The sequence below is a fragment of the Pelodiscus sinensis genome, chromosome 7 (assembly GCF_049634645.1).
Source record: "Pelodiscus sinensis isolate JC-2024 chromosome 7, ASM4963464v1, whole genome shotgun sequence".
Lineage (NCBI taxonomy): Eukaryota > Metazoa > Chordata > Testudines > Trionychidae > Pelodiscus > Pelodiscus sinensis.
Genome location: NC_134717.1, coordinates 43,485,209 through 43,509,718, shown reverse-complemented (window position 1 = coordinate 43,509,718; position 24,510 = coordinate 43,485,209). Strand labels below are relative to the sequence as shown.

Below are 24,510 nucleotides of genomic sequence, written 5' to 3'. Positions count from 1 at the left end.
ACTCAAAGTTAGTGTGCTGCTGGATCTATCTTTATACCCATGGGGTAACGTATTTCTCTTTCTTATCTGTGATGCCAAATAGTGCTGGTCTGTCTTTTGTGAGACCAGTTCTTACAAGGGAGTTGTGAACTTAATTTACACTTGTAAGAGAGAGAACTAAATTGGAAGTACTGGGCATTCTTTTCTCAGTGGGAAATTCCTCTCTCAGGGACTGTGTGTTCGTATCGACATGGGTGCCAGCCGGGTACTTCTCGCAGCCTCGAGGCCAGCTTATTGCCTCAATCGCTCTCTCCTCATATCTATGTTTTCAGCTTCTCAGGATCAGATGAGCCAGCATAGACTATGCTGATTTTATTGCTCTTTCTCTGCCCTGTATGCTTCAGGAACCTCAGAGAGGCAAATAAGATGGATGATATGGGGGAGGGGGGGGGGTTTGTCTGGCTATACCTACCCTCCCCAGTCGCCCCCCTCCCGTGGCTGAAACTCGTGCCTGGCTGCACTCTCCTCCTCCGCAAGGTGAGCGCTTAGCTCAGGCGCCTCCTCTCTGGGGCCGGGCCTTGCCACGCATGGTAGCTGCTGAGGGGTCCGAGGCGGCAGCGCCGCAACGTGTCTCCTGCTCCATGGGGAGACCAGCCCCAGCCCGCGGCGGTCACGGCTTTATTTTTTCCTTTGGATTTATTTGGTGGTGCCTCCACCCCCCCCCCCCCCCTTACTCCTTCCTGGCAGGGTCACCAGGGCAGCTTGGGAGGAAAATTCTAACCCAGGGGAATCCCCACGTACTTACCAGATAGTTGGAGGATCTCAGAAAATAATACAAACACATAGGCTACGTCTACACTGGCATGATTTTCCGGAAATGCTTTTAACGGAAAAGTTTTCCGTTAAAAGCATTTTTGGAAAAGCGCGTCTAGATTGGCAGGACACTTTTCCGCAAAAGCACTTTTTGCGGAAAAGCCTCCGTGGCCAATCTAGACGCACTTTTCTGCAAAAAAGCCCCGATGGCCATTTTCGCGATCGGGGCTTTTTTGTGGAAAACAAATCTGAGCTGTCTACACTGGCCCTTTTGTGCAAAAGTTTTTCAGAAAAAGACTTCTGCCCGAACGGGAGCAGCATAGTATTTCTGCAAAAGCTCTGACAATCTTACATGAGATCGTCAGTGCTTTTATGGAAATTCAAGCGGCCAGTGTAGACAGCTGGCAAGTTTTTCCGCAAAATCACATGATTTTGCGGAAAAACTTGCCAGTCTAGACACAGCCATACACTATAATAAACAAAATTATATTAAATCGGAGACCAATATAACAGAACAGGATAAAACCTATTTTTATGGTCACCAGTGCCCAGCAACTGGAAGGTCAGTATCCCGTTGGTACGCGTACTTTGTTGGGACTCTTGATGACTTTTGACCACAAAATTCTTCTCTGCAGTGGTTTAGCAGTGTGGCTGACTAGGTCCAGTACAGCCCAAAGGACTCACAAGTGGGAGAAGGTGGTAAATCCCTCCACAGGTTTAATATGCAGCAGGTAATAAAATCCCCAAATAAATTCCCTGACTTACTAACTAAAAGATGGTGCACCCACACACTCCGGCTACGTCTATACTTGCATGATTTTCCTCCAATGCTTTTAACGGAAAAGTTTTTTCGTTAAAAGCATTTGCGGAAAAGCGCGTCTAGATTGGCAGAGACGCTTTTCCGCAAAAGCACTTTTTGCGGAAAAGCGTCCGTGCCAGTCTAGACGCGGTTTTGCGCAAGAAAGCCCCGATCGCCATTTTCACGATCGGGGCTTTTTTGCGCAAAACAATACCGCGTTGTCTACACTGGCCCTCTTGCGCAAAAGCATTTGCGTAAGAGGGCTTTTGCCCGAACGGAAGCAGCATTGTATTTCCGCAAGAACGGTGACAATCTTACATGAGATCGTCAGGGTTCTTGCACAAATTCAAGCGGCCAGTGTACGCAGCTAGCAGCTGCTTTTGCGGAAAAACTTGCCAGTCTAGACGCAGCCTCCATGAATGAGCCTCAGGTTCCAAGATGACTCAGTCACTGCAGAGGGGCTGCTCTCTTCTGGCAGGGATCCTCTTCGGGCAGGAATCAGGCTGCTTCGGTCCCAGAATTTCCCCTCACCACAAAGGGGTGCAAGGCTCAAGGTGCAGGCCACACAGCTGCACCAAAATTCAAACTATAACCTCCTACCCCAGCATTCAGACACATACACAGCAGGCAGCAGCCTCAAACCAGCAGACAGAGCAGAGCTGACCATGCGGTGACTGGTCTCACCCAGGGAGCTGGAGAGCCAACTCAGCTTGGCTGGGGAAGCCTCCTAGCAAACTCCACAAACTGGGAATCAACAGTGGAGAAATAAAACCCAGCTGAGGTTAGTTCCCTAGAGGCTAGTTCTCAGGGGGAAACCCTGCATGCAAGCCTGGGGCTTACTAGCACCCACACAGCCAGCCTTCCCCTTCTGCCATTGGCTCCAGCCCCCTCCACCAGAGGCCTCTCCTTCCTGAACTCTCTGGGAGGAGCATCTTACTCCCTATGGCTTGCCAGGCAGACTCTGTCCCTGGTAGGGAGGGGGAGCCAAGGCAAACTCAGTGTGCCTGTCCCTGAGCTGCCAGCAGACAGAGCCCCAGAAATCTAGGGAATCTCCTTGGGGTTTACACTGGATTGAAAGGATTTTGCTTTAATGTACAGGAGTAGAGGTCTGAACCAATCACTTCTCACCACTGTATAATGTAATTGCGTCACCTTAGTGCTTGAACTTCCCCTTTCTGTTGATTTTATCACTAGCCATTTTTAAAAGCATACAAACCCATTCTTTAGGTTCTTCCTCTAATGTAAGCACCTGGGATCTCACCAACAAATCCGATATATTTCTGGCAGAGATTTCATCTGAGAATTTTGGGGTGAATCAATAAGAAGAGCTTTTGGGGCATCTCTAGACAATTTATTTTCCATTAAAAGTGGGGTGGGGGAAAGTGCAAGGGATCTTCATGCAGGAACGATGGAGTTCAGCTGTTTGTGCTGAGATCTAGACATCGTTGCCAGTATTTAGAAGAGTGTTCAAGAAACAGTACTTTAATCAAAGCAGGGAACTGGGAGCTGCCACTGGAGAGTTTACTTTGTGTTCCAGTAGTGATTAATATTTGTAAAGCACTAAAACTTACCTCAGTCCTGTGAAAGAGGTAAGTGAGTATTGTCTCTGTTTTACAGGTAGGGTACTAAATCAGTGAGGGAACTGGGGTTATAGAATGCAGTAGGTCCTTACAATCTTGCTTTTTAATCCACCATTAGAGCAGACTACCTTTTGTTGAGCTATCCTTCCTCATACTCAGCGGCCACAGTATTTTCCTGGCAGAGGAGCAAGCAGCTGTCCTTAGCATAACTGGCAGTCTAGGCAGCACTGTCTCCAGCAGTAATTGGTTTACAGTCCCCCCAAAATAGATGAATCCATGACTAGCTTCTCTGGAATAAGGGAAAAAAGTGGGAAGGCAGGTCTCTACTACAGACTTTAGATGGTGTAGCTATGCCAGTCAGGGATGTGATTTGTGAATGACTATTGTACTAGCACAAGCTGAAAGTATAGCTTCACTTACATTCGTAAAACTCAGGGATAGCTTATTTCATTTGAGGTAGTACAAGAGTGTTAGACTGGGGTGGGCAATAGGGATGTTAAAATGCATTTAATCAAGTACACATGTAACTACTGAAAACTTCAGTAGTTACACGGAAGGAAACAGGTGGCTCTCCAGGAGCTGGCGTGCATTGGGAGCCAGCTTTTATGCTGTGGCTTCATGAGTACATACTGAGAGCCTGTGTGTAACCATGAAGGTTAACTGATGAGCCCAGGCTCATCGGCTAATGGTGTACACAGTTACGCTTTCCCATCCCTAGCGGGCAATAAGTGGCCCATGGGCCAGACATGATTTGCCAGGGTTAGCCTCTGGCAGGCTACTAGATGCTTTATTACTTGTGCGTCTGCTGGTACAGTTGTTCGCAGCTCCCATTGTGGTGATTTGCCATTCCTACCCAATGGGAGCTACGAGATGCCTCATGTTCATTTATGGTTTGTTACCTGCAGAGGCCAAAATATACATCCTTCTCAAACAGAATGGTAATTATGCAATAGTATCCTGCTTGGAACTTCTTGAGTGTAGAGGGAAAGGCTGAAAATTAATCATTGTACTGATCCTGTGCTGCATTCTAAACTGTTTAAAAGGGACTAAAATCTATCTTGGAAAAGTGTTATCCACCAATAAATTAGTGTAAATACACATACAAATATTTATTGCAAGGGAAAACCTGGGACGCAGGGATGCTGGAAGAGCTTTAGAGGTGAATGAGAGCAGTAAATTAAAGCTGAATTTGCAATGTTACATGGGAGTGAAAAAGCCACTATAACTTTTGGCTGGAACTGGCTGCGTTGTGGATCAGGGAGGAAATAATTTCTATGTGGCTCTCATGCAACCACGTCTGAGATATTGTGTTCAGTCTGGATGCCTTATCAGAAGGCTATTGAAAGCTTTGAGTCAACAAGAAAAATAATCTGCTGTCTTTAAGAAAGTTTAAGAGATAAACATGTAATGCTGGACTAAGCATAAATTAAATTGAGGAGGAGAGAGAGCATCAATTCAAATGTTGGGTCCTTCAAAGTATTTGAATGCTTCAATATCTTTGATATAGGTGAGAGGATTATTCTAAGAGGGGTGGTTGAGATTCTGTGGCCTGCACTGTGCAGGGGGTCAGACTAGATGATCATAATGGTCCCTTCTGACCATAAAGTCTATGAGTCAAATACTTAAAGGCTGTGTCTAGACTGGCCAGTTTTTCCAGAAAATCAGCTGCTTTTCTGGAAAAACTTGCCAGCTGTCTACACTGGCCACTTGAATTTCCGCAAAAGCACTTGACTTCCTACTTTAAGAAATCAGTGCTTCTTGCGGAAATACTATTCTGCTCCCATTCAGGCAAAAGTCCCTTTTGCACAAAGCTTTTGCGCAAAAGGGCCAGTGTAGACAGCTCAGATTTGTTTTCCGCAAAAAAGCCCCGATCGCGAAAATGGCGATCAGGGCTTTTTTGCGGAAAAGCGCATCTAGATTGGCACGGATGCTTTTCTGCAAAAAGTGCTTTTGCGGAAAAGCGTCCATGCCACTCTAGATGCTCTGTTCCGAAAATGCTTTTAATGGAAAACTTTTCCAGTAAAAGCATTTCCGGAAAATCATGCCAATCTAGACGCAGCCAAAAGGTGAAAACACCAGGAATGAGGAATTCAAAAGTTGGTGCATAGAAATCTGTGTCCATCTCTTCCTGTGAACTTTTGAGGGGCCCCAGCTTCTGGATGATTCTCCTTAGCTTGTCTTCCATCCGGTGAGTTTTTGAATCCTCACCTCTAATTAATACTAGCAATTTTTTAGTTCTAGGGCTCACAGGCCTTGAAGCAGCCTGGTGTCTGCCCTTTGCTGTCCCAGGCCTTTCTGACTCCCCCTTAATTTGTCTGTTCTTGCTCAGGCCTTTTTTCCCTCTATTGGTTGCAGCTGTGGGTGTCTGTCTCCATAATTGGTAGCTCTGGCAGTTGTGTGGGAGTGTGTACAAGCTGAAGAGTTTCTCCTCCCCCCGGTCTATGTTTGCTATGGGATTGTAAGACCCGTTTACAAGGGCATAGCTTAGAGCAGTGTTTCCCAAATGCTGCTCTGTGGAACCCTGGGGTTCTGTGAAAAAAATCTGCTCCCCCGCCCCCTGCACAACACATAGGCAGCTCCCAGAGGGGCTTTGCCGGTGGGGGCAGGCTTCTGGGGGCATGTGGCTTTGGCCACTCCACCCCCACACACGGCATGGCCCGGGCCCTCCTCACCCCGCAGGACTTCCCTGAGCCGGGGCCTTGCAGCCTCCTCCTCGTGTGCAGGTGGCGACTTTTACAGCTGCTGCTGGGAGGGGAAGGAGTGGGCAGAGCTGAGGAGCTGCTCTCAGATGGCGGTGTTTTAAAACTGCCACCTGCATGGAGCCCAGCTCTGGCTCTTCTGCCCCCCCACCTGGGGTGCGCTCCGGCTCTGCTGCCCCCCATGTGCTGCTGCTGCTCTCTCTCCCCTGCGCTCCTCCCCAGCCTGCTGGAGAAGTGGCAGCGTTTGATCTGGCAGGGAAGGTGGCGGTTTCTACTTCTGCCCCACCCTGTCAGCGGGAAGCATGATCTGGTGCTGCAGCTGCACTGGGTTCCCTGCTGCATGGGCCGAGGGCCAGGGCGGAGCTGAGCTCCCTTTCTCCCCCAGGAACAAGTGTGTGCTGCCTGGAGGCTTTCCCTGCTGCAGAGGGTGCCAAGCCAGGTAAGCGGTCCCCCCTCATGCCTAGATCCCACACCCATATCCCCCTCGCTCCGCCAAGACCCTGCATTCCCAGTTTGCTCTGACGCCCTGCCCCCAGTCCCCTCTTTTACTCTCCCTCCTGGCCAGACAACTCTGCCCCAAGCTTTCTCTTGTACTCTTCTTCCTGGCCAGGACATTGTAGATCATCTTTGTGATTTATACATAAACATCATGAAGTATTTTCCAATCATAAATGACAACAGTAACTGGATTTGAGATCCATTAAGTATAACATGAAAGCCAGTCCGTTTTTCTATGCAAGATTATGGAAACCTAATCAAAATCACTTCAGATGGCCAATTAATACAAACATTTAAAGAAGTTTCTCTGATTACATTTTGGGGTGGCTTATGTAAAGAATATTCAGCTTTATCAAGATGTGCAATTCATCAGTCGTTAACGTTCACCGGCACATACTTGTGTGAAACTGGCATAGAAAAAACAGAATCTCTGTGGCCTTGTGTACATTAGCATTTTTCTTAAAATCTCCACTCTTGTTCTAGCATCAGTGCTTAACTGCTTGTAAGTCAGAGTATAGAGCAGCAATTTGATATCTTTACTACAGTGTTGTCTGCCTATGGTAAAGAATGCCTGTGTTGTGTCTATTCTAGTGTCAGTTGTGGGAAAAATTTTAGGAGGGAAAAATGTTATGTTCTTTTATTTGCCCTTAGCCAAAATTCACAGTCCTGCAGTCAGTTTCAGTTGCAAGAAGAAATTGATGATGGAGACAGCCATGTCTGCTGCAAATCTGTCTGCTTACCGAGAAAATACAAACTCCTGTTTCCTTGAGCACAGGAGGAATCAAAAGAATAAGAGAAAGTTGCTTTGATTATGTTTCCGACCCCCTTTTGGCTACCACTCAGTCCCAGATGTTTCCTCTCTCTTCTTTCTCTTCCCCCCTTTCAGGGTTATACTCCTAGGGCTTGGTTCAGTCTCTGCTTTGGTGCTTTCTGTTCTCTCTCTCTGAGCTGCACTGCGCCAGGCATTGGCCAGTCTCTCAAATTATCGCTCTTCAGAGAAACCCGTTGGCCGGTGTAGCCAGCCCCTTGCTACGCCTACACTGGCATGATTTTCCGGAAATGCTTTTAACGGAAAAGTTTTCCGTTAAAAGCATTTTCGGAAAAGCGCGTCTAGATTGGCAGGACGCTTTTCCGCAAAAGCACTTTTTGCGGAAAAGCGTCCGTGGCCAATCTAGATGCGCTTTTCTGCAAAAAAGCCCCGATCGCCTTTTTTGTGGAAAACAAATCTCTGCTGTCTACACTGGTCCTTTTGCACAGAAGTTTTTCGGAAAAAGACTTTTGCCCGAACGGGAGCAGCATAGTATTTCCGCAAAAGCACTGACAATATTACATGAGATCGTCAGTGCTTTTGCAGAAATTCAAGCGGCCAGTGTAGACAGCTGGCAAGTTTTTCCGCAAAAGCAGATGATTTTGCAGAAAAACTTGCCAGTCTAGACACAGCCCCTGAGTTTTAGAACTAAACAAAGTTTCCCCCTCCTACTTTTTTAATGGTTCCTACATAGGTACTTACCCAAATCTGTGATCCAAGCAGCCACCACACCATCTCTAATAAAATTAATACTTTGTTTTGAGTTCTTGAGCAGGTGAATGATGCAGAAAGTCTGGTTGCTCAGCAGGTTTTATTCTAGTTACAAGAATAATTGGCTTAGAACAATGATCTGGTTTTTTTTTCCACCTGGGTGGAAATCATGAGCTCTTCTGTGGAATTTATTCTTGATTAGGAATTTGCCTCTATAACATCTTATTGAGTATCATTAGGCAATGCTGATGAAATACTGCTCTCTTTATTTTTAAACTAGAAGATTTACCCAGTGTTGCTTGGATCTTTAACTCCAAAAGGTTTTGTTTAATTCATTTAAATCATTGCTCTGGGTGGCGCGGGGGTTGAGGGGTTTAGTATGCAGGCTGCCCTAGAGAGAGAGGACTACTCCCAGCCTTCTCTTACCTCAGCAGCTTAGGTCAGGTGAGAATCTTCTCTCCATGGCTGCAGTGGGCACAACTGGGTGAGAGGTACGTGCCCCTCGCTGGGTGACAGTCACACCGATGCACAAACAGATAAACTCTCTGAAATATATAGTGTATAGCTGTCCCTTTCTTCACTACTGTCCCTCTACTGGACCAATGGGGTTATAGTTGTCTCAGTCCCCATTTCTGTCCCTTAGTCGTCACCCTCCTTTACCATTTTATGACAAACAATCAAATTCCACGCACATCTCATTGTCTTGGCACAAACAAACCCTTGCTTTGCTTTAAGTTGTTATAAGAGGAAGCTGCATACCAAATTTGGTTGGTCCTAGCTCTTACCGTTTAGTTATTGAACAGACTTGCAGATGGACAGACAGACACACACATCTAAAATATAAAATAAGTAAATTTGTAAATTGGTAAGGTTCCCTGTTGACTCCAAAAGGTCCCAGAAGTCAGGCAGAGAATAAAGCCAGTGGGAAAGGGAGGAAGCTAGTTCCTTATTTCCTAGTCTGCTTAGCACTAATCTTACATTTTAATGCCATATAGCAGGGGTGGGGGAACATAAGGCCCAGGGGCCATATGTGGCCCCTGGCTTGCCTGAATCTGGACCCCGAGGCTTGGGACTCTCCCCTAATATTTGGGAGTCTGTCCTGGCACTCCAGTCCCTTCCTTCCCTCTGCCCTTCTAATGGCCACCTCCCACGTGGGCTAGAGCCCACAAAATCTACTAGCCTGGGCCTGCCTATACTCTGGTGTCTGAGGGGAACGTGGGCAGTGCCTTTCTGCTTCTCGGTCGGCAGCCACATCAGTTACGTTTTTTTTCTTTTTGTGTCTCACTTGTGTGTGTCCCCCAACTGATTTTTGTTGTGATCAGTGGCCCCCAACCCAAACAAATTTCCCCATCCCTGCCATATAGCATTGTAAAGAGAAAGCAGTTCATTCAAAACATGTATTACTATATTAAACTAAAATGTGCTTTCCTTGCTCTTGGACAGGAGGCCCATCACTTGACAGCATTAAAAACCACATGACCGTCAGCCAATTTTTAAAGACTGTAGAAAACATTTGAACTGTCTGAATAATTGAGAGAATATTTTTGCTTTCTTACATTCAAAATTTGCATTCTTCTTATCAAATTATATCATTTGTCCTTTCAAATGAACAAATGATCAAGATGTGTGATGGGTTCAAACACACATTTTTTTGGTTCTGTAGTCATCAATGAGATGGTTTGTGTGTGGGGAGGGGGGGGAAAAAGATGTCTGATGAAAGAGGCAGATCAACTTAAAAATCACAACTTTGTCTGAAAATGTTAACACCCACCATTTGCAAGCAATATTGTAACCAAATAGAATATACTGAATCAGATTGTTCACTCTGCATTTGACAGCACTCGGTGTTTAGTCAAACAACAAATAGTCTGGTAGCACTTTAAAGACTTAACAAAACATGTATGGTATTATGAGCTTTTGTGGGCACAGCCCACTTCTTCAGATGACCGACAAGTACTGCCAGACTATTTGTTGTTTTTAAGTTTGTCCTGTACAGACTAACTCTGCTACCCCTCTGATGTGTTTAGTCAGATACTATTTCCTCAGCAGAGTTAATCATTTGCCCATTTGGACTGGTGTCTTATTCAGCATCATCATAAATGGGAGGAGAGAAATCTTTTGCAATATATAAATGGGTTGTATAACAATACAATTTGACTAAGGAACTTGAGAGAAGGCATTGGCTCTGAAACTGCTTGTAACTCCTCATTTGAAATGGTTTAGATTTCAGGTTTGCCACAAAGGTGTCGTGCATTGGGAAAACTCACTTTTTTTAAAGCAGACTCCTTCCCCTCATCTACACTACAAACATGTACATTTTTATGACTGTGCTTACATTCATTTTTCACGACGTTAGAAAAGTTTCTTAAAGAGGGCTATTAAATATTATTTCAGCTAAAATAGTGCTGCCTGTTTGGGATACCTGAGACATAAATTACTTAAAATAGTTTGTTTTTAAAAACAATGTTGTGTACACTGGCTGATATGACCGTGTTAGGTTAAATTAGTTTTCAGTCCTGGTCTAACAAGACCAAATGCATTAGGTTTACTTTGTGATAGTTTGCAGTTATGTTCCCTATAATCTTTTCCATCCATGTGCAGAATAAATTTTTATGTCCTCCCTGGTCTGAGTGAACGTGCACCACCAGTGGAAACTAAAAACCTAGTTGTAATTGCTCTGCTAATCAGCTGGGCAGCATTTGAATCTCTTTTGAGCATCTAGAAAAGTGCACAGCTTACAGGGAACACTGCCTCACAGTGACTTATTTTTCTTTTGATTTAAGGAGATGAATGTGCCTTTATTTATTTTAAATACGTTTTAGATTTTTCCAGGGAATATAACAGAAAATCCGCAAGTCATGTTACCTTGTAAGTCAACTGATTTTTTCATTGTTTCAGCTCATGAGTTACAATGAGCATCAATGTTTAATTTGATATGTATACTAGAATTAAAGCAGAAACCTAAGTGGCTTTAATATTTGTCCTACTTGTACAGTTGCACTCTTGCTGAAGTGTGTGTACTTGCCACTGTCAGCAAAAGAGAAAAATAGCTGAGGAGAGAAGAATGTACATTTGGGATCCACCTAATGGATTTTAAGTTTTCTATTTATCAGTCTCGGAAGGGTAGCCATGTTAGTTTGTAACTTTAAAAACAAGTAGTCCTGTGGCAACTTAGGGTATGTCTATATTGCATTCCTCTTTCGAGAGAGGAATGCAAATGCAGACAAAAGAAATTGCAAATGAAGCGCGGATTTGAATTTCCCGCATTTTATTTGCATAGTTGCGTCCGGCTGCTTTTTGAAATACACTAAATAGTGTAAGGGTTTTTTCTCAAAATAACCGCGTCTACACAGCGTTTTTTATCTCGAAATAGGGTATTTCGAAATAGCAGCTGGACGTGATTATGCAAATGAAACGCGGGAAATTCAAATCTGCGCTTCACTTGCAATTTCGTTTGTCTGCATTTGCATTCCTCTCTCGAAAGAGGAATGCGGTGTAGACATACTATATATATTTTTGTTATTCTCAGGGACTGTGTCTAGACTGGCAAGTTTTTCCGCAAAAGCAGCTGCTTTTACGGAAGAACTTGCCAGCTGTCTACACTGGCCGCTTGAATTTGCACAAGAACACTGACAATCTAATGTAAGATTGTCAGTGTTCTTGCGCAAATACTATGCTGCTTCCGCTCGGGGGAAAAAGCCCTCTTGTGCAAATGCTTTTGCGCAAGAGGGCCAGTGTACACAGCTAAAAACTGTTTTGTGCAAAAAAGCCCCGATGGCGAAAATGGCAATCGGGGCTTTCTTGCGCAAAACTGAGTCTAGATTGGCACAAATGCTTTTCCGCAAAAAGTGCTTTTGCGCAAAAGCGTCCGTGCCAATCTAGATGTTCTTTTCTGCAAATGCTTTTAACGGAAAATCATGCCAGTCTAGACGTAGCCTAAGGGTATCACGAGCTTTCATGGGCAATACCTACTTCTTCAGATGAACTTGAGTGGAGGGTTATCTGAAGAAGTGGGTTTTGTCCATCAAAGCCCATGCTACTATACAGATATTTTTGTTAGTCTCAAATGTGCCAAGGATTACTCATTCTATTTATCAGTTTTGTTTCCCTCAGTAGCTGTCATATCTGGTCTGGTGACAGATAAAGTCTTTGTGGGAGGAACTTGGAAGTGCATTTTAAAATAATCAGTGAGATGCACACCCACTCAGAAGTTGAGTAACAGTTTTGTTCTTTTATTTTACAGATCAGAACATTTCTAACTGTGCTTTTAAAAAGAGCGGTGAGAGAAGATGGATACTTTCTCAGACATTTCTGCAAAGAACCTCTCCCCTTCAGCCAACATGTCACATTGCCTGCCTGGCAATTTGGACGATCAAGTCAATGTTACCAGCAGTTCTCCTTCTATGTCAATAAGTAGGCTTTTCCCTGCCTTGCTACAATGCTTTGGCATCATACTCTGTGGATATATAGCTGGAAGAGCCAACATCATCACGTCAACTCAGGCCAAAGGACTGGGAAATTTTGTCTCTTGTTTTGCACTCCCAGCTTTACTATTCAAAAACATGGTGGTACTTAATTTTTCCAATGTGAACTGGTCCTTCCTTTTTAGCATCCTGGTTGCCAAAGCTTCTGTATTTTTCTTGGTCTGTATTTTAACATTATTGGTAGCCAGTCCTGAAAGTCGGTTTAGCAAAGCAGGACTGTTCCCTATTTTTGCTACACAAAGCAATGACTTTGCACTGGGGTATCCCATAGGTAAGAATTACCAATTATGCTTTCCTTCTTTTGTTAACTTCTGTTTTTTATTGTCCTAGGCACTTGCTCTCTGTACAGTCTTATACACACATGCTTCTAAATTTGAACTGTTTTACACTCTGCAAACTTGGGCTGTCAGCAAACAAATATACTTGCACAGAGCCATGCTTATGACTTCAGATGTGTTGACTGGATGACTCTGGGAATACAGAATAGGATATAGAGTCTTTTGGCTGTAATTTGTCAGTTTGCATCTACCCCAAGTATATAGGGACCAGAAGTAGGGAAGAATTTCCATCGACTAGTTGATAAAGGGATTATCTACTAGGGGCAGCACAAGCTGGGACTGATCAGTCCTCACTTGCACTAGGTCCCAGACTGCTGCAGCTCTGCTTTTTAAGTGTAGTATGAGCCACCTGGTTCTTACTACATTAAAAGGCAGAGGAGCAGCGAGGGACTCGGTGGCTCTTAGTACATTTAAAAAGCAGAGCTGCAGCGGTCTGGGACCCAGCGTGAGCCAGGACTGCTCAGTCCCATCTTGCACCAGGCCTCCTGCTGCCTCTCTTCCCTCTCCTGCAGCCTTCTCCCCTTCCCTTCCGCCTGCCACCCCCATGGAGATGATACTGGGGGGAGCTGGCTTTTAAGCCAGCTCCCCCAGCACCTGCTCCAGTTCCCCATTTTGCTGCCTCTGATAGAGGCAGCAAGGGGCAGGGAGTGAGTAGTTGTGTAGTGACTCAACTACCCGATAAACCTAGGCTTAGGCTTAGGCTTAGGCTTAGGCTTAGGCTTAGGCTTAGGGTTAGGGTTAGCTGTTCAGTGGTCTCCATATCATGAATTGGTGATCTTAGTTTGGTTTTCAGTGGACAGACGTCCACATTCATGTTAGCAGTGTCAATAGAGAAACTAATAAATAAATAGGCCAAACTAACATGTCATGCACGCCAGTGAGCCTTGTTAAGTCCGTGTTGAAGCACAATAGCAGGGCAGACTAAGGAATTTTGTGTTACTGCTTTTTGTGCTGTACTCTTTCTGTATAAAGAGAGTATTTAATTCTCCAAAGGAATCAATCTGATGTCAATTGTGAGCAATACACTTCCCTTAAATGTATCTTTTAAATAAAAATTTAGTTTTGTGTGAAAACTTTCCTAAAACTATACATCTTTCATGCACAGTAAATATTTCTAATGCAATATATATTGCAGTACAAAACTTCCGCAAAGATTGGACATCTTCCTATTCCCCCCAAATGACTTCACACACACATCTGGTAGATTTGACTGAAATAAATATTGATGTCCTATAGTCATGTTGCTCTTTGTACTGTTGTCACAGAGTTATGGGTGGCTGCAAAGGCTCATCATTTATAATGTTAGCTTTCTTTTTGTTTCAGAATTTTTTGTGTTTCCACAAATTTACAATGTGGAATAAAAATCTTATTATGAATGGATAATTAAGGGTTTACTACGCCCCTAGAAAACATGCTGATTTCAATTCAGGCTACTAGAGTTGCCCCAAACTTTAACATTCTGAAGGTGCAATTTAATTGTACATTTATATACTATTTCATCTTCCCTTGTTCGCCAAATGATAAAACTTCAAGTTGCATAAATATGGAAGACTTAATAACACTAGTTGCAATGAAAATGCTTGCACATCAAGTAAGAGTATGTTTCTTGATGCAGTGCTATATAGACAGTCTCTACTGTAGATGCAGGAAAGCAAACCATTATTAGAGTGGTCTGGAGTATTTTCAGTAGTCACCTGGGAAAGGTGAAGTAGGGCCTTATCTACTCTACACTACCAAGTTTTTGTTGCCAAAAATTGCCTTTTGGCAACAAAACGGTGAGAATGTACACACTGCAATATGCCTTTGTCAGAAAAAAACCATTTCCATCCCTAAAAGAGACATTTTTCTTTTTCCCTCCCTTTATTGTCCACAAAACTGGTTTCCACCAGTATCCCACCCACAATGCCTGTCCTGATCATTCTGTGTTTTGATCTCTGCTGCTCTGCAGGCATGCGCCCCTCCTCTTGTAAAGCTCCAAGAAGTATCTGAGAGCTGAGCATGCTGCTCCATTTGTGGATAAAAGAAAGAGCAAATCCTTGGACTACTCCTGCATCCCAGCTGAAGCAGCCCTTGCCTGGAAGGGGGCGCCTGGACCTGCCACAGGCAGGGGTTGCTTTTGTCCAGCCAGAGAAGCCCCTGTCAGTGGCGGAAGTCATCTCCTCTCCCCCCCCCCCAGTTAACTTTAAACAATAAGTCTCACCCACTAAAGGTGAGGCTTACCTGTTAACTGATTAGCTGGTTAAATCTTCACATCCCTAAGTGATTTAGCAAATCCAGATGGTTTCTATTATTATAATATAATAATAATGCACAACAGAGTCCTTATAACTTGCCCTTTAAACATACTGATAATGTAAGTACTGTGAGTAATGCAAAGTATGCTGAGTTAATGAGCTGTAAACAGGCAATGAAGTGTTTTACCATGTAATTTGAGGTCAATAGCTGAACAATGAGTCTTACAGGTGTGTGTTCTTTTAAAGCCAGAAAGTCCTTGTTTAAAAAAAAAAAAAAAATTTCCTGACCTCCACTCAGCAACAGTAGGATCCTATTGATCTTCATGGTGTTAGTTCATAAAACCAATCTCCCTCCCCTGACTTAGTCTTTCTGAGCAGGAGGTTGTCACTATTTTTAGAAAATGCCCTGCCCTCTGCAAATTTTGAAGTCCTTTACTATTATAATCAATGCTGTTGAGCAGTCTGATTGAGTCTCCTAATATTTGCTCCTCTGTACCTTTATTTCTCCAAATACTGCTTAGAACCATGCAAATGGAAGCTTTCATCCTACATTTCCAATCCCCTGCCTTCTGGAATTTTTCTTGTTGTTAGTCACTTTTAGAGATACTAATTGACCTATTTTATAGCATTTGCTCTGCCTAACCAAAGGAATTAGCCTAGCCCTAGCAGATAGCTAGTTCTCTGCTTTGTCCTTGAAGCTAAAGAGATGAGGGGTTGTGTAAATTCTTAGGCTTCTTGCAAAACCAATTCTGCTCTATATCAAATATGAAATGTGCTAGTGGATTTTAATTTATCATATTTGGTACTAATTTGGCTTCCCTCAGCACTCATTTCTAGCTGACTAGCACATTTCTAGCACTGACTAGCACATTACATAGCTAACTGCCTGGTATCTTGTTGGTCTTTTCATTTAGGACACAGGTAAAGAGGCTGTCAACAGAAACAAGAATAATATTTATTTCAGAAAGTTCTCTTATGGTAGAGATCTGCAGAACATATAGAAATTACAGATGCTGCCCTGCAGGTCTGATGACCTAAAAGATGTGGGAAGGGTTGTTAATGCTACAGTGTGTATATGTATGCACCTCTAGGTAATTATTTGACAGTAGTCCTATGAGGATATCTCTCTCACCCTTTTTACACCTGTGTAAAGTGTGTTACAAAGTAGTTAATTCTGAAAATCAGGCTAGTCAATGAGAACTGTTTGCACTCAGTACCTTTGAAGTGGGAGCCCAAAGTGGTTCACTCAAGGTCACAAAACCAGACTGTAGAACCCAAGATGCCTAAATCCTAGCTCCTGACCTGAGTAGTCATAGAACATGATTATTTGTTTTGCATTAATGTATCTTTTAATTTGTAATATAGAGTGTCATAAAAAGAGCATAAGTATAGCATGATGAAGTACACCTGTCATACGTACATCAAGTGGCTGGTTACATTTCAAAGAGATCTAAAAGACTCCTAAGAAAAAAACAATTTGCAAATTGAGCTCTTATGCAAACTGTATTAATAATATTCAGTAACTCGACTGTGATTCTGGAATATAAAACAAAACACATATATTTTATTTGAAATGTGGAACAGTCTACAGTAGAGGCCATATGGTGGTGGTATTTTTTGGTTGTACAGCAATATTAGAACACGGTTTCAAAATGAATCAGTCATCTGGCCCTTGAAATATTTATATTACAGCAAAGCAACATAGGATAATTAACTTTTTATCATTTGTATTATTTTCAATGCATATCTGTGGTCTAATGACAATTAACTATGCATTTCTTTATATCCTGACTGTCATTTTGCATTAACAGTAAAAATATTCAACTGTTAATTAAGCTAACTTCATTAGCATGAAGAACATGTTTTTGTATGTTTAAGAGAGCAATTCATTTTAGTATTGAATCGTATATCTTTGTTAAAGCATTGTCAGTAATCACTCTCCATTTCCTGTTTTCTAGTTGAAGCTTTATATCAGACCACTTACCCAGAGTATCTCCAGTACATTTACTTAGTGGCTCCAATATCTCTTATGATGCTAAATCCTCTTGGGTTTATCTTATGTGAAATCCAGAAATGGAGGGATAATCGCAGTATGTCACACAACAAAATAAAAATAGTGGGTCTTGCGCTCCTTCGAGTGTTGCAGAACCCAATAGTATTCATGGTATTCATAGGAATTGCCTCCAATTTTATTCTTGGCCAGAAGATTCCAGTGTATTTTGAAAACTTCCTTGATGGACTAGCCAGTTCATTTTCTGGCTCAGCACTTTTTTATCTTGGTCTCACTATGGTGGGACAAATAAAAAAACTGACAAAGAATGCATTTGTTGCACTGATTCTTCTCATCACAGCTAAACTGTAAGTTTGACATGTTTGCTTTTGTATTTACATGTTTCAATATTTTTGTATATCTCAATATTTAGAAAAGTGTTATCTGGAGAGTCAATATATCTAATACTTATCCGTATCTGTTAAAACAGATCTCTCTTTAAAAAAAAAAAACATTCTAACTTGCTTAGCTAGTCAAACTGGTGAGCTGTATTTGTTCCTAATTGCTTTTGAGTTGTTTTAATTTCTTGTGCTATTCAGAATTGTTTACATTCCCTAAATGTGTATTTTGGGTTAAATTATTTTTAAAACTGACTTCTGTCCACATTAGACTATAAAACTATACCTAAAATTTACATTTAAATTCATAGTTTCCCTTTAAAATTCAGCTGATTTGACAATGAAGTAATTTCTGCCATCTCTTTGCCCTCACTAAATAGAGATAAATGTTCTTATTGATGAACTTTGCACTCTTTCCTTGCTGTGGAACTATAATTCTCATCACAGTATTACTGCTCCAATAGAGGCAAAGAAGTATAAATGTCATCTGAAGAGGAGTTTAAATGTTGGCAGAGTAAAAATAATTAGCATGCATAACCCAGATCAGTGATAGTGAAGCTGTAAATTACTAGGCCTATATGAATCTGTGTGGATTTTGTTTGCTCCTGGTTCTCCCTGCTCCCTCCACATCTAGAAAAGTTGTCCTAACACAGCATTTCTAAGGGAATCTTTTTTTGCTTGGAAATCTTGGTCAATATTTCCCAACCCAAATGTCTAAAGATAGGCTCAGTGTTCCATATGCAGGTGGTGAGTGAGCACCTTCTGCTACCAATGACTTGAGTGGCATTTGTTGATGCTCCGCACCTCTGAAAACCAGGTAAATTTTCCTTTCCAAGGAGATAGGTGTCTCAAGTTAGTCTCCTGCCTTTGGTTTTTGACTTTGCATAAAAAGCATTTCAGCATATTATGAGATCAATGCAACTTATACAAAAATTCTTTGAAAGCTTGTTAGATTTAAATTGTCTCTGATGTTTGGAGACTAAGTAGAAAGGTTTACCGGGTAGTACATGAATGCTGTTTCAGTTTTGCAAAAACTCCACTGATTCTTTGCTCAGTTCACCAAACAAAAGATTTTTTTCCCCTCTTACATTAGATGTTTGCTGTTTGTTTTCTTTTTAAGAATGGACAGGGTGCCTAAAATTGTTTAACCTGAGCTTTTGTAGACAAAATACTTGTTTTACTTGTAAATATTGGACTCTTACAGCAGGCTGTTCAAACATATGTGATTGCCCACTTCTTTATTCTGCAGCCTGTGGGGTTTCCCCAGTCCTAGTATAGATTTCCCCCAGGAGCCATTGTCAGTATATGACATCTTTCTTCAGTTAACAGAGCAAGGTATATGTAGGTTTTCTCAGTAATTTTGCTGATGTATGGACTGTTTGGGAGATGAGAAGGATACCAAAAATAGAATTCCTACTATATCTTGTCTCAGACACAGCATCCCCAAAATCATGCCAGCAGCTAGATTATTTTCAAGTTCTACATCTGGTTGCCTGATCTGTAGAAAGGTGAAAAAAAAAAAAAGCCTAACTTAATTATCTCAAACTGGATTCTGGAGCCGGCTCTGCTCTTGCTGGTGCTGGTACAAAATTCATATTGACATCAATGAGCATTGGCTCTGATCCAAAAACCAGAGTAAATTGTTTTAGAGAATTTATATAGTGACTCTGAGATTGGATCTGCTTCTGTCTATATGATGTCTCAGAGAGGTAGCCAAGTTAGTCTGTAACTTTAAAAACAAGTAGTCCTGTGGCACTTTAGAGACTAACAAATATATAGTATCATGAGCTTTTGTGGGCCAACCACACTTCTTCAAATGAGCTGGTAGCTGGGCTGGAAATAATAGAAACCCAGAATTTTATAAAGAGGAAAAGGAAGGAAACAAAACAAAACAAAAACTTCCCTCATTCAAACATGATGCAATAGTTAGCAGGTACCCAAACTTACTGTTTTGGTTCTGTTGTATGTTTATTCTTTTGAACATGATGATTTGGGTAAACCTACCATTGTATCTAAGGAAGTAGTTACTGAAAGTCAGGTTCCTCTTTTCTTCATATATTTAATGCTGCTGTTTAGATATGCCTGAAATTTCCCCTTTTGCAGTAAAAGCAATGCAGGGAAATGTCACTTAAGTGAGTAATATGTGCTTGTATTTTCTTTCCTTTTTAGACTGATGATGCCACTTTTCTGTAGAGAAATGGTGGAATTGTTGGACAAGAGTGACAGTTTAGTCAACCACACAAGTTTATCAAACTATGCATTTCTCTATGGAGTCTTTCCAGCAGCACCTGGTGTGGCTATCTTTGCAAACCAGTTCAATATGGAAGTAGAGATTGTATGTGCTTAACGTTTAGCAAACTCAGCGCTAATTTTTATTTTTATTTTACTAATATAATACTTTTAATACAAACTCGTGTCAAGCCAACTTTCTCAAAAAATAGACATGTCTGTGTCTTACGCTCCCTAGAGATCGAAATATGAATTATGTAAGAGATTTTTAAAATCTAAGGTCCTATTTCTAGAAACTAGATCAGCGACCATTATAATGTAGTCACAAGGGCTGGCTTAGACTTGCTGAGGCCCGAGGCCCAAGCCCCAGCACCTGGGCCAAAGCTTAAGAGCTTTTGCCACGGATGGTAGTGCTCAAGTTACAGGCCCTTTGCTAGGGTGAGGGGGCTCAGGCTTTGGATCTCTCCTTCCTCCCCTCCATCCCTCCCCCCGCCCGGGGTATCGTGGCATAGGCTCAGGCTTCGGTGTCCCTCACGTGGTCGTGTACCTGGAGTAATTTTTGTCGGAGAGGGTTTGTGATGCAGTGAAGTTTGAAAACCGCAGTTCTAGATTTAAAAAATATGTAGACTGAAATTACTTAAGGCATAAGGAAAAATAAAGTGTGGAATTTACAAAAATGCTCAGCATTGACCTAATTCTGTGTGCTCCTCTTGAAGCCAATGGAAGTTTTATCATTTGCTTCAGTGAGAGCTGAATTCACTGCTATGATGGTTTTAAAATACCACCTTGGAGGACTCTCGCCCCTTTGATTAAAGCTTATGATAAAAACCAAGAATTAAATTTGTTTTCTTATCCAGAGGACACTGCTCCAACTTATCTATTGAATTTATAAAAAAAAACCTCTTAAACAGATGAGATTTTTATGAATTAAGTTAAATTCTTAGAGGTATTTCCCCATACACTTCAAGGTGGAAAGTCCAAGTAGCCAGGGTGCATCATGTTTATTTACTGGACCCAGCAAGTGGCTCCTAACCTCAGCTTTCTAAAAAGATTGTGAGAGAGAGTGAGTGAGTGAGCGACTATATGGGGAGCTGCTGCTGCCTTGAATATGGACACACCCTGATTTCTGAATCTGGCACTATTTACATGTGCATTTGTAACTTTTTTTCAATACCCCTTTTAGGCAAAATAATATTAAAACATTTGTTTTAATTTTTAAAATGCACCAAATTTTGCAAAAATATACAAGAAAAATAAAATAACAAACCTCTATAGGCTGAATTTTGTGTCTACCAACCATGTCAATGTTCCTATTTTAGTTAGAGGGCTGGTGTGTGTGTAGTCTTCGCTGATGCTGCCATGTAAATTCCAAAACTGCAGAAACGGTGGAAAATCCAAATCTAAGTAACTTATAAATACATCTGTGGTATTTTTCCTTCTCAAATTTGTGTGCCCGAAAATGCACGTGTGCCCAACTAAATTTTGTTTGTTGCTTTAAAATACAAAGCTGTACATTGGAAAGAGAGGCTAAGCTGTGACATACAGCGCTGTATTGCATGCACCCAGTCCTGTACTGGAATCATTGGAATTTCTCATTTTAGAAAGTGTGTTAATATAAGAGAGAATTTGCAGAGAGCTTCTAAACTGATGATGATTCAGATTACGCTTTTTACCAAATGTTCATATTATTCTTAACTGACTGCAAAAAATGGGTGTATTTTCTTCAATTCTTAGTCCAAATTCTGATTGATTCCAAACATACAATATACAGTACTGATTTCAGTAGAATTCCATATGGTATTTAGGAACAGGATAGAATTTTGCCCATAGCATATTTCCTAAAAACAGATAATTTAACTTGAGGTTTTGATATCTTCTCCACTGTGTTCTCTTGATTTCTGTTTGCAGATTACCTCAGGAATGGTGATAAGCACATTTGTGTCTGCTCCTATCATGTATGTTTCTGCTTGGCTGTTGACCATTCCATCCATGGATCCAAAACCACTGGCATCTGCAATCCAAAATATTAGCTTTGATATAAGTATTGTCAGTCTTGTCTCCTTGGTGAGTATTAATAATACAGTAAGGCACGGGAAATATCAAAACCACATTAAATGGCAGGAAGGCAGTGACAATCAACAAACCAGGTAATGGAAAGACAAAATTGTCACTTCATCACTTTTTCCTGTTGTCAGAGAGGAGGAGGGAGGATAAAAGGTATGCTATAAAGCTAATATTAAAAAAATAAAATAAAAAAGGATGGTCTGGTGATTTGAGCATTTTGGAGAACCAGGTTCGATTTCTTGCTCTGACACAAATTCCCTGTGTGTCTTTGGGTAATACATTTATGTGCTCTGTGCCTCTGTTCCTATCTGTAAAAATGAGGATAACAGCAGTTGCCATCCTCACAGGGAATTTAAGAATAAATATATTGCAAATTATGAGGCACTTGAATACTAGATTTATACACATCTGTAAGTTTGTGTGAGGTGTGGGGGGTTTTTTTTTTTTTTTTTTTTTTTTGTCCAATAGTAGTACCCACCCCTGTATCCAAAAAAGGTGCTGCCATGGGCTATTGATGTAGCAAAGATAGACGTGAAAGCTCTGAGACCTATCTGAGCTGAATGCCTCCACAGTCTTGGCTAGAGGGAGCATTTAGCTTGGAAGTTCTACATTAAAATCATAGTTCCTGCTAGGGTGGGCCGGACTCAAAGTGTTGGCGTACACCTTGTTAGCAGAGCTGCACAGTGGCTTCTCGACTGCTCTGAGGTGGGGCTGGGTGGCGGGTGGCTGCCCCACCCTAGGAGCAGCTGGCCTGCCACCACAGAGCATTGGCCCTAGTTTCAGCTCTTCCCCAGGGCAGGAGCTGCGGTCAGGGCAGTCTGCTTAACAGCTGCTGGAGCCTGGGCTGTGGTACTAAAAATAGCACTGCAGCCGCGGCTCCAGTCCATGCCCCAAGTGCTGTGCTGGGCCACGTGGCGGGCGGCTGCTCTGTGTGCTGAGACTGGAGCTGGGACATGGTGCAGCTGCTCCTGGGTTGAGGCCAGGGTACTTAAAATAGCCCCATGGCCCCAGTTCCATCGGCAGCATATGCGCCAGCTGCTGGCCATGCTGTCCCACCCCAGCAACGGGGGATTGAGGGGTGCGAGTGTCAGGAAGGCATAAGGGAAGGGGTGGCGGATAACTATGGAGAAGGTGGGGTGAGGAGAGTAAGGGGCTTGTGCTGAGGGGAGAGGAGGAAGCCAGGGCAGGGGAAGAAAGGGGAAGGCACCAAGGGGTGGGGAGGAGGATAGAGAAATGCCAGGAGGCCAAGAGGAGACAATGAGGAGAAAGGGCAGGAGAAGCAGGGGAGGAAGGGATACAGGGGAGGTGCTAGTGGGGGTGAGAAAAGGGAGGGGTTAGGGTGATGCTGGCAGTGGGGAGGGACAATGGGGACAAGAGGAAGGAAGAGGAGAGGGGAGAAGAGGATTTGAAATGAGGGGCGGGCATGAGGAAGGCAGGAGATTGAGCAAGTCATGTGTTAGGGCGCAGAGGAGCATGAGGAGAACTAGAGCAATAGCAATGAAAGGGTGGGCACCAGGGAGGAAGAGGACCTCTCCCCTCAGCAGGTGTTGGGAGGGCACAGGCCCAGGAGCGGGCAGTGATAAGGGAAGGTGCAGGTGCCAAGGGGCTTGTGGTGGTGAAGAAGATGGGCAGACACAGCAGGAGTGTTCAGGGGAGGGATGGGCACCAGTGGGCAGAAGAGAGGCAGGGCAGGTGAGTAGAGGGAGGTGTTGGGAGAGGGATGGGGAGCCGCTACAGATGATAAGTGGGGCTAAAGGAGGGGTGGGCACAGGGGGAAGAGCAGGAGCAGGGGTCAGAGCGGATGGGGAGGAGGGCAGGTCCCAGGAGGGCTATGGGGAGCGAGAGGGGCAGGAGCCAGGACAGTAGAGGAAGGGAAGGGGTGGGGGACAACAGCAGGCACCAGGGGAGCAGATGAGGTGAGGGGAGGGTGGGAGACATGGCAGCACAGAGGACAAGGGAAAAGTTTATAAAATATTTATAAGATATTCATAAATTGGGTGCCATGGTGACACACATCCGAACCAGCGCACGTGACCTCATTACTGGTGCACAAGACAAAACTCATTCTGCTTATGTATGGAAAGAAAATCTTAGAGGGAACACTGATTAAAAAGTTTTGGAAATTCTTTTCCTGGGAGCATCCTTGGGTGGTTGGTTCATAAAATTGAATGTAACATCCAGGGTACATCATTTGATATCATTACAATGCTGTATGTAAGTAAGTTGGTTGGTTTTTAAAAATGTAAGTTAAAATGTCCATGCTGAATGGTTCCCACAGCCTGGTGAGCCACACCATTGAGCACAGTTCCTGAGTTTCACTCCATATTTAGCTTTGGAATTCATTTTCACAGAAACTATCCCAGACTAACATTTGCATTTCATGTTTTTTTGCCTGTTTGTATCACCATTTTATTGCCCCTTCTTGAAAATTGTAATAAAAAGGGGTAAGTTTATGTTGAAATGTATTATATGTGATAATGAATTTAAAGAAACTAGTGTGATTTACTGATTACATTCTTGTATTGTATTACTCCCTACATTTTTATTAATTGAAAAGAAAGAATAAATGCCACATAGTTTTGAAATAGAATTAAAAATAAAATGCATGTAAATTAGTCCTTCATAATAAGAAAAAAATTTCTCCTTACTAAGTACCAGTTCTGTATAGAAAGCTTCTTTCTGGAGATAGACTTCACAGTGTAGCTCATGGGTACATATAGAAAACGTTAGGGATGTGAATGAGTAGTCGAGCAGACAATTAACTGATAAGCCTAGGCTTATTGGTTAATCTAATTGACTACTTACATTCCTCCTCCTCGCCCCACCCCCCTTGCTGCCTATCAGAGGCAGCAAGGTTGGGGGGGAGGAAGCAGGAACCTGTGCTGG

General features: G+C 42.6%; 1 protein-coding gene across 3 annotated transcripts in view; it reads left to right on the top strand.

The window, feature by feature from the left end:
- GPR155 (G protein-coupled receptor 155) overlaps nucleotides 1–24,510 on the top strand; it is a 54,326-nt gene that overhangs the window by 4,248 nt on the left and 25,568 nt on the right. For 2 of the 3 annotated variants that reach the window (XM_014570181.3, XM_006116492.4), the window contains exons 2-5: nucleotides 12,131–12,642; nucleotides 16,902–17,301; nucleotides 19,501–19,666; nucleotides 21,469–21,624. In XM_014570181.3, the coding sequence (XP_014425667.2) occupies nucleotides 12,177–12,642; nucleotides 16,902–17,301; nucleotides 19,501–19,666; nucleotides 21,469–21,624 (1,188 nt within the window). In that variant the 5' untranslated portion in view covers nucleotides 12,131–12,176. Of the gene's footprint in view, nucleotides 1–6,123; nucleotides 6,310–12,130; nucleotides 12,643–16,901; nucleotides 17,302–19,500; nucleotides 19,667–21,468; nucleotides 21,625–24,510 lie in introns of those variants that run through there. The other variant, XM_075933658.1, reaches the window with a different exon arrangement.